Raw genomic sequence first — 14,474 nt, forward strand, 5'->3', positions numbered from 1 at the left:
TCTGCTCTCAGGATGAGGCTTTTCATTCCAGGACGAGGGAGATGTCCTCCTTTTTTTAAAGAAAGGGGCTTCCCTTCCTCCACCATCAACTCTGCTCTCAAACGCATCTCCCCCATTTCACGCACATCTGCTCTCACTGCATCCTCCCGCCACCCCACTAGGAATAGGGTTCCCCTGGTCATCACCTACCACCCCACCAGCCTCCGGGTCCAACATATTATTCTCCGTAACTTCCGCCACCTCCCGATCCCACCACTAAGCACATCTTTCCCTCCACCCCCCCCCCCGCTTTCCGCAGGGATCGCTCCCTACACGACTCCCTTGTCCATTCGTTCCCCCCCCATCCCTCCCCACTGATCTCCCTCCTGGCATTTATCCTTGTAAGCGGAACAAGTGCTACACATGCCCTTACACTTCCTCTCTTACCACCATTCAGGGCCCCAGACAGTCCTTCCAGGTGAGGCGACACTTCACCTGTGAGTCGGCTGGGGTGATATACTGCGTCCAGTGCTCCCGATGTGGCCTTCTATATATTGGCGAGACCCGATGCAGACTGGGAGATCGTTTTGCTGAACACCTACGCTCTGTCCGCCAGAGGAAGCAGGATCTCCCAGTGGCCACACATTTTAATTCCACATCCCATTCCCATTCTGACCGGTCTAACCACGGCCTCCTCTACTGTAAAGGTGAAGCCCCACTCAGGTTGAAGGAACAACACCTTATATTCTGTCTGGGTAGCCTCCAACCTGATGGCATGAACATTGACTTCTCTAATTTCCACTAATGCCCCACCTCCCCCTCGTACCCCTTCCATTATTTATATACACACATTCTTTCTCTCACTCTCCTTTTTCTCCCTCTGTCCCCCTGCCTATACCCCTTGCCCATCCTCTGGGTTTCTCTCCCCCCCCATTTCCTTCTCCCTGGGCCTCCTGTCCCATGATTCTCCCATATCCCTTTTGCCAATCACCTGTCCAGCTCTTGGCTCCATCCCTCCCCCTCCTGTCTTCTCCTATCATTTTGGATCTCCCCCTCCCCCTCCCACTTTCAAATCTCTTACTGGCTCTTCCTACAGTTAGTCCTGACGAAGGGTCTTGGCCTGAAACGTCGACTGTACCTCTTCCTAGAGATGCTGCCTGGCCTGCTGCGTTCACCAGCAACTTTGATGTTTGTTGCTTAATAGTTTATTTTTTTTTCTTCTCTAGTAATTTGCATTCATTTTTCTCTGTAGGTTGCCAGGCTTACTCATGCAATATCAATTTTCACTGAAGGCATTCTCATGATGAAAACGACCCTTGTTGGCATTATCAAGGTAAGCGGTGCTGTTGTCCCAGTGGAGAATGAAGCTTTTTCCAGGTCAATGGGAGTAGGCAGTTTAAACGGCTTGGCACGGACTAGATAGGCTGTACTTTTCCATGACTCTATGAGACTATTTATTTATTGGAAACAGTGTGGAATATATCCTTCTAGCCCGTCAAAGCCTGCCGCCCAGCAATCCCGCAATTTAGCCCTAGCCTAATCACAGGACAATTTACATTGACCATTTAACCTACTAACCAGTACATCTTTGGACTGTGGGAGGAAACCAGCATGGTCACAGGGCGCATGCAGAAACCCCTCACAGGAGCTGATGGTAATTGAACCCGGGTCACTGCTACTGTAAAGCATTTTACTAGCCACTACACTACTATACCACCGTTACATTTGGCTTTCTCAAAAATGATATTCAGTAGGCGGTTGTGTGTATTTTGCAGTTCTAATATAGTTGCAGAACTGTCTAATTGCAAACTTTTATTTTCCAATTTAGTCATCAAGAATCAGTTTAAATCTGTTTCGTGGCTGATTAATTTCTATTCTTGTCACTTTTCTTAAATTGAAACTTACTATTTGGAATGTTCTGTTGCATGATTTCTTCAGAAAATATTCATAACATGCAATTCTAACTTGATTTGAAAAATAGTTGATGTTATACCCTCCCTCTTATTTCCATGTGCCTTCTGTTAATGCTGTTACTTGTCTTGAGTAAGTGAGGGTGAGATAATTGTATTGTTTCAGCTGATTGTTTCCAGGAATCAAGGAAGTGGGCAGGAAAAGTCAATATGCAGACATTTATATGCATGTGGTTAAAAGCAGCTTCAGGAAAGTATAAAATGTGAGCTTGTGATAATTTCAGTGTCTGGCATTTGCCTCCCCCTCTCCTCTCCCCATAAATCTCCCACCCTCTCATTCTTGCAAGAATGTGTTGTGATTAGATGATGCACCCAAGCACCTTTCAAACATCAGGTTCCTGAACCAGCATGGATACCTTCAGTCACCTGAGGACTGGACTGACTCCACAACACATACACTCACTTTCAAGGACTCTACAAATCATGTTCTTAGTGCTATCTATCAACTGCAGATTGGTTGTTTATCAGTTTTTGTGTGGTTTTTCATAGATTCTATTGTATGTTTTTGTTCTACTGTGAATGCCCGCAAGTAAAGGAATGTTGAGCAGTATATGGTGACATATACTGTATATTCTCTGAAAAGAAATTTATTTTGAACTTTAAAGTTCCATAGCTAGGTTACCTGTCTTTGTATGACCATAAGACATAGGACTAGAATTAGGCTACTTGGCCCATTGAGTCTGCTCTGCCATTCCATCATGGCTGATTTATATTCCCTCTCAATCTCATTCCCCATCACTTTTGATGCCCTGACTAATCAAGAAGCTATCAACTGCCGCTTTAAGTATACCCAGTGACTTGGCCTCCACAGCCATCTGTGGCAATGAATCCACAGGTTCACCCCCCACCCCTCTCCCACCTCCCACTGCTAAAGAAACTTCTCCTCATCACCACTCTAAATTGAAGTCCCTCTGTTCTGAGGCTATGCCTCCCGGTTCCCGATTGAGCCACTAGAGAAAAAAACAACCTCTCCACATTCACTCTCTCTTGGCCTTCCAATATCCGATAGGTTTCAGTGAGATCCATCCTCTCATTCTTCTAAACTCCAGTAAGTGCAGACCCAGAGCCATCAAACGCTCCTCTTAAATTAACATAGAACATAGAAAACCTACAGCATAATACAGGCTCTTTGGCCCACGATGCTCCGCCAAACATGTACTTACTTTAGAAATTACCTAGGGTTACCCATAGCCCTCTATTTTTCTGAGCTCCATGTACCTGTCCAGGAATCTCTTAAAAGACCCTATCGAATCTGCCTCCACCAGTGGTGCAGTGCACCAGAGTGCGTCCGGCACATCTTTAAGAAAAAAGCCGAAATAAACAAGCTAATTAATTAGGTGCCGCCCAGGGTGACTTGGGTGTCTCAGAAACAGCTGATTTCCTGGGATTTTTACGCACAGCACACTCTGGAGTTTACAAAGAATGGTGTCAAAAACAAAAAAGTATCCAGCGGGTGGATTTAACAAGATGTTTTTGCTCACAGAACAGCTGCTTGCTGGATGTTTTTTTGTTTTTGGCACCATTCTTTGTAAACTTCAGAGTCTGTTGTGCGTAAAAATCCCAGGAGATCAGCTGTTTCTGAGATACTCAAATCACCCTGGGTGGCACCTAATTAATTAGCTTGTTTATTTTGGCTTTTTTGTTAAAGATGTGCCAGAACTACACCACTGGCCTCCACCACCGTCGCCGGCAGCCCATTCCACGCACTCACCACTCTCTGCGTTATATAATAAAAAAAACACTTACCCTTGATATCCCCTCTGTACCTACTTCCAAGCATCTTAAAACTGTGCCCTCTCATGTTAGTCATTTCAGCCACACGATCAATGCTTCTCATCATCTTCTACACCTCTGTCACATCACTTCTTATCCTCCATTGCTCTAAGGAGAAAAGGCCGAGTTCACTCAACCTATTCTCATAAGGCATGCTCCCCAACCCAGGCAACATCCTTGTAAATCTCCTCTGCACCTTTTCTATAGTTTCCACATCCTTCCTGTATAGCACAGTACTCCAAGTGGGATCTGACCAGGGTCCTATAAAGCTGTAACATTCTCCTTCCTGGAATATTTCTTGTGAACCTCCTCTGAAACCTCTCCAGTGCCAACACGAGAACCAGCAACGCTGGTTCTATTCCTGCTTGCTGCCATCTAATACAAAGTGTACTTGGTGTAAAAAGGCTGTTGTAAATCTAGTCAAAAAGAAAAGAAGAGCTTATGAAAGGTTCAAAAAACTAGGTAATGATAGGAATCTAGAAGATTATAAGGCTAGCAGGAAGGAGTATAAGAATGAAATTAGGAGAGCCAGAAGGGGCCATGAGGAGGCCTTGGCAGACAGGATTAATGAAAACCCCAAGGCATTCCACAAGTGTGTGAAGAGCAAGAGGATAAGATGTGAGAGAATAGGACCAATCAAGTGTGACAGTGGAAAAGTGTGTATGGAACCGGAGGAGATAGCAGAGGTACTTAATGAATACTTTGCTTCAGTATTCACCACGGTAAAGGATGTTGGCGATTGTAGGGATGACTCGCAGCGGACTGAAAAGCTTGAACATGTCAATATTAAGGAATAGGATGTACTGGATCTTTTGGAAAGCATCAGGTTGGATAAGTCACCGGGACTAACGGGATGTACCCCAGGTTACTGTGGGAGGGAGGAGATTGCTGAGCCTTTGGAAATGATCCTTGCATCATCAATGAGGACGGGAGAGGTTCCGGAGGATTGGAGGGTTGTGGACGTTGTTCCCTTATTCAAGAAAGGAAGTAGAGATAGCCCAGGAAATTATAGGCCAGTGAATCTTACTTCAGTGGTTGGTAAATTGATGGAGAAGATCCTGAGAGGCAGGATTTATGAACGTTTGGAGAGGCATAATATGATTAGGAATAGTTAACATGGCTTTGTCAAAGGCAGGTCATGCCTTTCGAGCCTGACTGAATTTTTTTGAGGATGTGACTAAACACATTGATGAAGGTAGAGCAGTAGATGTAGCGTATATGGATTTTGATAAGGTACCCCATGCAAAGCTTATTGAGAAAGTAAGGAGGCATGGGCATGGCTTGCCCACAGAAGGCAAAGAGTGGTTGTAGACGGGTCATATTCTGCATGGAGGCCAGTGACCAGTGGTGTACCTCAGGGATCTATTCTGGGTCTCTTACTCTTAATGTTTTTTTATAAATGACCTGGATGAGGAAGTGGAGGGATGGGTTAGTAAATTTGCTGATGACACAAAGGTTGGAGGTGTTGTGGATAGTGTGGAGGTCTGTCAGTGGTTACAGCTGATAGGATGCAAAACTGGGCTGAGAAATGGCAGATGGAGTTCAACCCAGATAAGTGTGAGGTGGTTCATTTTGGTAGGTCAAATATGATGGCAGAATATAGTATTAATGGTAAGACTCTTGGCAGTGTGGAGGATCAGAGGGATCTTATAGTCCTAGTCCATAGGACACTCAAAGCTGCTACGCAGGCAGGGCCGGATTAAGCTAGTGCGGGGCCTGTAGCATATGTTATAAAGGGGCCCTAAATTTTTCAAGATGCACGTAAGTATTAAAACATAAATTATTTACTTGCATAGTAAAGTAATTCAATTTTTTCATTTGCTATACCACGATAATATGACAAATGTCTGACACTTCAGTAACAGTATTAGTGTAGGTATTAGTAATGTAGGTATCAATTTCCAATGTCAAAAGTAAAACTACAGTTTTTTAGATTTTCTAGATTTAGCATCAGCAAATTTGTTGATGATACTGGAAATGTCTATTTCACGCAGAAGTTCATGTTCAATGCTCATTAGAGTGAGATTGTTCAATCTGTTTTGACCCATGATGCTCCTTAGTTCATTTTTAATCCTTTTCAGTTTTGAAAATGAGCGTTCTCCACTGCAGTTGGTAACCATGATAGATACGCAAGGCATTTTCTACATTTGGAAAACATGACTCCAAAGAATTGTCAGTTATCAAACGGTACAACTGTAACTCTACAAGGTCTTGTTTGGCGCCAATATGAGAAGCAAGATCAGTTTTCAACAGTTCAGTAAACTGCACAAATTCTTCATTAAGACTTTCTTCCAGATCTTCCGGATATGATTTAATAAGATTTGATGACCTCTTTACGATCACTTCAGGTGTAAACGACTGTAACTGATGAAGGAATCCAAAAACACCATTCACCTTTAGATAAGCTTTCTGCCTTTTTGACAGGGCAGAATGCAAACTGTCAATAATGGCAAGAAATTTTCAGCTTTTAAACTTCTGAGGAGGCGTTTGAGATTCAACAAGTGGATCAAGAGTGCTAGAACCACTGAAATCATCATACGCGCGATTTTGCTTGCGTTTTCTTTGAGTTTGCTGTTGATAATCTTCACACTTAGTCAGATCCTTGGCTTTTTCAGAACAATGTCAGAAAAAGTAGACTGCATAGCTTGAATATATCCACGCAAGGATTCATAGAGTGCACAAGTTGTGTTCAAGTCTTGGCCAGAAGATTGCAAAGAAGCACTGGTCATTTGAAAACGCTGTAATACTTGATCCTACAATATGATCATTATTCCTGTTTCCAACTTCATCATGGTTGAAAATAGTCCACGAGCCTGTTGTCGACACTCTGCCTTCTGATCGTTGTTATTTGAAATGTCATCCAAGACTTGTTTTATTGCAGAAAAGCTGTGTAAAAGTGCTTTTGTTGCATCTGCATGAACTGACCACCTGGTATTTGATATTCTTTTCACAATGGGCACCACCATCAGATAATGCAGCAGAAAGGAGATCCCACCGATAAGTAGAAGCAGAAAAAAGTGTGTACAGGCTTTCTACAAATTGAAAGAAAATAAATGCTTGCTGACAACATTCAGCAGCACATTTTCCAACCAAATTTAGTAAATGTGCAAAACATGGAATGTAATCCGCAAGCTCATTCAGCTCTTTAATTCGTGCTTGGAAGCCACTATACTTGCCACTCGTGTTGCTGGCATTGTCATAACCTTGACCGTGGCAGTCTCTTATATCATGGCAGTGTATTATTTTTTGAGGATGTAACTAGTAGAGTGGATAGGGGAGAACCAGTGGATGTGGTATATTTGGATTTTCAAAAGGCTTTTGACAAGGTCCCACACAGGAGATTAGTGTGCAAACTTAAAGCACACGGTATTGGGGGTAAGGTATTGGTGTGGGTGGAGAATTGGTTAGCAGACAGGAAGCAAAGAGTGGGAATAAACGGGACCTTTTCAGAATGGCAGGCGGTGACTAGTGGGGTACCGCAAGGCTCAGTGCTGGGACCCCAGTTGTTTACAATATATATTAATGACTTGGATGAGGGAATTAAATGCAGCATCTCCAAGTTTGCGGATGACACGAAGCTGGGTGACAGTGTTAGCAGTGAGGAGGATGCAGGGTGACTTGGATAGGTTGGGTGAGTGGGCAAACTCATGGCAGATGCAATTTAATGTGGATAAATGTGAAGTTATCCACTTTGGTGGCAAAAATAGGAAAACAGATTATTATCTGAATGGTGGCCGATTAGGAAAAGGGGAGGTGCAACGAGACCTGGGTGTCATTATACACCAGTCATTGAAAGTGGGCATGCAGGTACAGCAGGCGGTGAAAAAGGCGAACGGTATGCTGGCATTTATAGCGAGAGGATTCGAGTACAGGAGCAGGGAGGTACTACTGCAGTTGTACAAGGCCTTGGTGAGACCACACCTGGAGTATTGTGTGCAGTTTTGGTCCCCTAATCTGAGGAAAGACATCTTTGCCATAGAGGGAGTACAAAGAAGGTTCACCAGATTGATTCCTGGGATGGCAGGTCTTTCATATGAAGAAAGACTGGATGAACTGGGCTTGTACTCGTTGGAATTTAGAAGATTGAGGGGGGATCTGATTGAAACGTATAAGATCCTAAAGGGATTGGACAGGCTAGATGCGGGAAGATTGTTCCCGATGTTGGGGAGGTCTAGAACGAGGGGTCACAGTTTGAGGATAGAGGGGAAGCCTTTTAGGACCGAGGTTAGGAAAAACTTCTTCACACAGAGAGTGGTGAATCTGTGGAATTCTCTGCCACAGCAAACTGTTGAGGCCAGTTCATTAGCTATGTTTAAAAGGAAGTTAGATATGGCCCTTGTGGCTACAGGGGTCAGGGGGTATGGAGGGAAGGCTGGGTTCTGAGTTGGATGATCAGCCATGATCATAATAAATGGCGGTGCAGGCTCGAAGGGCCGAATGGCCTACTCCTGCACCTATTTTCTATGTTTCTATGTTTCTATTATATCAATGGCATTTTCCTTTAAAAAGTCAAGTAAACTTTGAGCAAGCTGTTCACTATATCCATATCCATATCCAAAAACTTCACAAATCTTTCAACTGGTCCAGATGGCAAAACATAGCACACAGTCAAAGTCAGCTGGTCCACATTAGATATATCTGGAGTTAGAATATCTAATACTTGTATTTCTTCACTTCACCGATAATGTGATCCAGTATGCTGGATCCAATCAGATTGATGAATTCCTCACATGTTGTTTTAGATAGGTATGATTTATGTCCCCTTCCTTGGTTTGCATGAGCATTTATACCACGACACAGCAGGGAGCCAACACACGCCTGCACACACATACTGTACCATGCAGCATGCAGCTCCCCTGACATGAAAACAACAGCATTGCCAGATTGTTGTTGTTGTGGCATGGATGAAATTGCAGAGCGTTGCATTACCGGTGGTTACAAGGCAGTTTCTTTATTCGATTAAACAAGGTTACAGCAGGCAGAGACCTCTGGTAGAACAGGTTCTGTCGAAGAAACTTCTAGTTCCAAACTCTCGATTTTTTCATCTTTCTTTTGTGCATCCTCCTTCAGTTCGGTGATAGTGTTTTATTGCTGTTGAACTTGATGGTCGAGCACACCAAAAGTTTGCATAATTGCCGTAATCTCTTCCTTAAAGCCTCAGCGTATTTCATCAGCTTGTTCACAAAACAAATTCATCCACAATTCATAAGTTATCTCAGGATGTTTAGGATCGGGTTTCTTTTTTCTGTTGCCATCGGCATCTTTTGCAGGTTTAATGTCTCGGACTTGTAACTGTTTCTTTACTCAGCTCTTCAAAGTTCAAAATCCAAACTTAAAAGTAAATTAAATAAAGGTGATCATAGATATAAAATGAGAAAGTAACGGAGCAAAGCCGAGAAGTGACCTCACTGCATGAGCGCCATCTGGAGAATCGCCTTCTGTAAATCCAAGTAAGCAACAAGCACTGATTCTCCTTTGTATATCCTGCCTGTTATTTTCTCAAAGAATTCCAACAGACCTGTCAGCCAAGATTTCCCTTGAGGAAGCCATGTTGACTTTGGTCTATTTTATCATGTTTCCTCCAAGTACACAGAAGCCTCATCCTTAATAATAGACTCCAGCATCTTTCAAACCACTGAAGTCAGGCTAACTGGCCTATAATTTTCTTTAACCAACACACACAAAATGCTGGTGAACGCAGCAGGCCAGGCAGCATCTATAGGAAGAGGTACAGTTGACGTTTCGGGCCGAGACCCTTCATCAGGACTAACTGAAATGTCGACTGTATCTCTTCCCATAGATGCTGCCTGGCCTGCTGCGTTCACCAGCTTTTTGTGTGTGTTGCTTGTATTTCGAGCATCTGCAGATTTCCTTGTGTTTGCATTTATAATTTCCTTTCCTCCTTCTTCCGCCCTCTTTTTTTTAAAGAGTGGAGTGACATTTGCAATTTTCCCGTCGTCAAAGATCATTTCTAATGTCTCAACAATCTCTTGAGCTATCTCGTTCAGATCTCTGGGGTGTAATCCATCTGGTCCAGGTGACTCAGTAAGCACCTTCTCCTTAATAATAGCAGCTAGGTTCACTTCTGTTTCTGACACACTCAAATTTGTGGCACACTGCTATTGTCTTCCACAGTGAAGACTGAAGCAAAATACCTATTATATTTGTCTGCCATTTCTTTGATCCCATTACTACCTCTATAGCATAATTTTCCAGCATTCCAATATCCATTCTTGCCTCATTTCAATTCTTTATATATTTGAAAAAACTTCTAGTGTCTTCTTTTATATTATTGGCTAGCTTTCCTTCATATTTCATTTTAGACCATAAGACCTTAAGACGTAGAAGCAGAATAAAGCCAATTGGCCCATCGTGTCTGCTCCTTTTTCCCCTATTCCCCAGCCTTTTCCTCGTAACCTTTGATGCCATGTCCACTCAAGAACCTATCAAGCTCTGCCTTAAATACACCCAACGACCTGGCCTCACAGTTACCTTTGGTAATAAATTCCACAAATTCACCATCCTCTATCTGAAGAAATTTCTCTGCATCTCTGTTAAATAGACACCCCTCTGTCCTGAGGCTGTGCCCTCTTGTCCTAGCCCCACCATCCTTTCCACATCTTCTTTGTCTAGGCCTTTCAACATTCGAAAGGTTTCAATGAAATCCCCCCTCATCCTTCTAAATTCAGACATGGTACAGACCCAGAGCCATCAGACATTCCTTGTATGATAACCCTTTCATTCCTGGAATCATCCTTGTGAACCTTATCTGGACCCTTTCCAATGCCAACACATCTTTTCTTAGATGAGAAGTGCAAAAACTGTTGCCTTATAAAGCCTCAGCGTCACATCAAGGCACGACTGCGCAAGTGCATGGACGTCAGCAAGTTAAACTGGCAGGAAGAATTTAAAAGAAGACAATTTTTTCCTCAGCATTTTGATTGAAGCACAACTGCACTAGCACTTGGACATCAGCCAGTTCGACCAGTGGGAAGGATTTAAAAGAAGGCAGCTTTTTCGAGCAGGGACAAAGTAGAGGGAAACAGAGTAGGAGGGCTTTGGTTCAACAGGACTTCGGCAATAGCAGTTCGAGGCGAGGTAATCTACTTGTGAGGAATAGGTAGTATGCCTGTGAGGCCGGTGTTCTGTGCTTGGTGTCAGATGTGGGAGATCCAGGAGACTCCCAACCTCCCGGACGGCCACATCTGCACCAGGTGTGTCAAGATGCAGCTCCTTAGGGACCGGGTTAGGGAACTCGACATACAGCTCGATGACCTTCGTCTGGTCAGGGAAAGTGAGGAGGTGATACAGAGGAGTTATAGGCAGGTGGTCACACCAGGGACACGGGAGACAGATAAGTGGGTAACAAGAATCGGATACTAGAGAGTACACCTGTGGCTGTCCCCCTTAACAATAAGTACTCCTGTTCGCGTAATGTTGGAGGGGAGGGGGGAACGACCTACCTAGGGGAAATAACAGTGGCCGTGCCTCTGGCACAGAGTCTGGCCCTGTGGCTCAGAAGGGTAGGGAAAGGAAGAGGATGGCAGCAGTGGTAGGGGACTCTATAGTCAGATGGTCAGACAGGCGATTCTGTGGACACAGGAAAGAAACACAGATGGTAGTTTGCCTCCCAGGTGCCAGGGTCCAGGATGTTTCTGATCGTGCCCACGATATCCTGAAGTGGGAAGGTGAACAGCCAGAGGTCGTGGTATATATTGGTACCAACAACATAGGTAGGAAAAGGGAGGAGGTCCTGAAAACACTACGCGGAGTTAGGAAGGAAGCTGAGAAGCAGGACCTCAAAGGTAGTAATCTTGGGATTATTGCCTGTGCTACGCGACAGTGAGTGGAGGAATAGATTGAGGTGGAGGATAGATACATGGCTGAGGGATTGGAGCAGGGGGCAGGGATTCAGATTTCTGGATCATTCAGGCATCTTTTTAGGCAGGTGTGACCTGTACAAAAAGGACGGGTTGCACTTGAATCCGAGGGGGACCAATATCCTGGCAGGAAGGTTTGCTCTGGCTATTGGGGAGAGTTTAAATTGGATTGCTGGGATGTGGGAACTGAACTGAAGAGGCCAAGGAAGGGATGTTTGGCTCACAAATAGAGAAAGCTTGGAGACAGTACGAGAAGGAGGATAGACAGGTGATCGAGAAGGGACGCGCTCAAACAGATGATTTGAGATGTGTCTATTTTAATGCAAGGAGTATCCTGAACAAAGTGGATGAGCTTAGAGTGTGGATCAGTACTTGGACCTCTGATGTTGTGGCCATTACAGAGACTTGGATGGCTGAAGGGCAGGAATGGTTACTTAGATGTTTCAGAAAGGACAGGGATGGAGGCAAAAGAAGTGAGGGCATGGCACTGTTGATCAGAGACAGTGTCATGGCTGCAGAAAAGGAGGAAGTCATCGAGCGATTGTCTACTGAGTCTCTGTGGGTGGAAGTTCGGAACAGGAAGGGGTCAATAACTCTACAGGGTGTTTTTTTTATATAGACTTCCCAATAGTAACAGGGACATTGAGGAGCAGATAAGGAGATAGATTCTGGAATGGTGTAATAATAACGGTCGTCGTGGTAGAAGATTTTCTAATTTCCCAAATATTGATTGGCGTCTTCCTAGAACAATCGGTTTAGATGGGGTGGAGTTTCTTAAGTGTGTTCATGAAGGTTTCCTGACACAATATGTAGATAAGCCTACAAGGGAGAAGAGGCTGTGCTGATCTGGTATTGGGAAATGAACCTGCTCAGGTGTCATTTCTCTCAGTGGGAGAGCATTTTGGAGATAGTGATCTCAATTCTATCTCCTTTACCATAGCATTGGAGAGGGATAGGAACAGACAAGTTAGGAAAGCGTTTAATTGGAGTAAGAAGAAATATGAAGCTATCGGACAGGATAGTAGGTTAAAAGAACCATGGTGGACAAAGGCTGTTGAAAATCTAGACAAGAGAAAAAGAAAAGCTCATAAAAGGTTCAAAAAATTAGGACGGATAGAGATCTGGAAAATTATAAGGCTGGCAGGAAGGAGCTTAAGAATGGAATTAGGAGAGTGAGAAGCGGCCAAGGCATCCTACAAGTATGTGAAGAGCAAGAGGTAAGATGTGAGAGAATAGGAACAATCAATTGTGACAGTGGAAAAGGGTGTATGGAACCGGAGGAGATAGCGGAGGTAGTTAATGAATTCACTACGGAATAGGACCTTGGCGATTATAGGAATGACTTACAGCGGACTGAAATGCTTGAGCATATAGATATTAAGAAAAAAGGATGTGCTGAAGATTTTGGAAAGCATCAAGTTGGATAAGTCGCTGAGACCACCCCAGACTACTTTGGAAGGCAGGGGAGGAGATTGCTGAGCCTCTGGCAATGATTTTTGCATCATCAATGGGGATGGGAGAGGTTCCAGAGAATTTGAGGGTTGCAGATGTTGTTCCCTTATTCAAGAAAGGGAGTAGAGATAGCCCAGGAAATTATATACCAGTGAGTCTTACCTCAATGGTTGGTAAGTTGATGGAGAAGATCCTGAGAGGCAGGATTTATGAATATTTGGAGAGGCATAATATGATTAGGAATAGTCAGCATGGCTTTGTCAAAGGCAGGTCGTGCCTTACAAGTCTGAATGAATTTTTTGAGGATGTGACTAAACATATTGATGAAGGTACAGCAGTAGATATAGTGTATATGGATTTCAGCAAGGCATTTGATAAGGTATCCCAAGCAAAGCTTATTGAGAAAGTAAGGAGGTATGGGATCCAAGGGGATCTTGCTTTGTGGATCCAGAATTGGCCTGCCCACAGAAGGCAAAGAGTGGTTGTAGATGGGTCATATTCTGCATGGAGGTTGGTGACCAGTGGTGTGCCTCGGGGATCTGTTCTGGAACCCCTTCTCTTTATGATTTTTATAAATGACCTGGATGAGGAAGTGGAGGGAAGGGTTGTAAATTTGCTGATGACACAAAGGTTGGGGGTGTTGTGGATAGTGTAGACGGCTGACAGAGGTTACAGCGGGACATCAATAGGATGCAAAACTGGGCTGAGAAGTGGCAGATGAAGTTCAACCCAAATAAGTGTGAAGTGGTTCATTTTGGTAGGTCAAATATGATGGCTGAATATAGTATTAATGGTTAGAATCCTGGCAGTGTGGAGGATCAGAGGGATCTCGGGGTCCGAGTCCATAGGGCACTCAAAGCTGCTGCGCAGGCTGACTCTGTGGTTAAGAAGGCGTACGGTACATTGGCCTTCATCAACTGTGGGATTGAGTTTAAGAGCTGAGAGGTAATGTTACAGCTGTACAGGTCCCTGGCCAGACCCCACTTGGAGTACTGTGCTCAGTTCTGGTCACCTCACTACAGGAAGGATGTGGAAACTACAGAAAGGGTGCAGAGGAGATTTACAAGGATGTTGCCTGGATTGGGGAGCATGCCTTATGAGAATAGGTTGAGTGAACTTCGCCTTTTCTCCTTGGAGCGAAGGAGGATGAGAGGTGACCTGATAGAGGTGTATAAGATGACAAGAGGCATTGATTATGTGGATAGTCAGAGGCTTTTTCCCAGGACTGAAGTGGCTAACACGAGAGGGCACAGTTTTAAGGTGCTTGGAAGTAGGTACGGAGGAGATGTCAGGGGTAAGTTTTTTACGCAGAGTGGTGAGTGCGTGGAATGGGCTGCCAGCGATGGTGGTGAAGGCGGATATGATAGGGTCTTTTAAGAGACTCTTGGATAGGTACATGGAGATTAGAAAAATAGAGGCC

General features: G+C 44.1%; 1 protein-coding gene across 2 annotated transcripts in view; it reads left to right on the top strand.

The window, feature by feature from the left end:
* washc5 (WASH complex subunit 5) overlaps positions 1-14,474 on the top strand; it is a 202,281-nt gene that overhangs the window by 118,734 nt on the left and 69,073 nt on the right. For both annotated transcript variants that reach the window (XR_010019270.1, XM_063058561.1), the window contains exon 16: positions 1,232-1,312. Coding sequence is in view for 1 of the 2 variants with exons in the window: in XM_063058561.1 (XP_062914631.1) it covers positions 1,232-1,312 (81 nt within the window). In the remaining variant the exon portion in view is untranslated. The remainder of the gene's footprint in view (positions 1-1,231; positions 1,313-14,474) is intronic.

The sequence above is a fragment of the Mobula hypostoma genome, chromosome 9 (assembly GCF_963921235.1).
Source record: "Mobula hypostoma chromosome 9, sMobHyp1.1, whole genome shotgun sequence".
In the NCBI taxonomy this organism is placed as follows: domain Eukaryota; kingdom Metazoa; phylum Chordata; class Chondrichthyes; order Myliobatiformes; family Myliobatidae; genus Mobula; species Mobula hypostoma.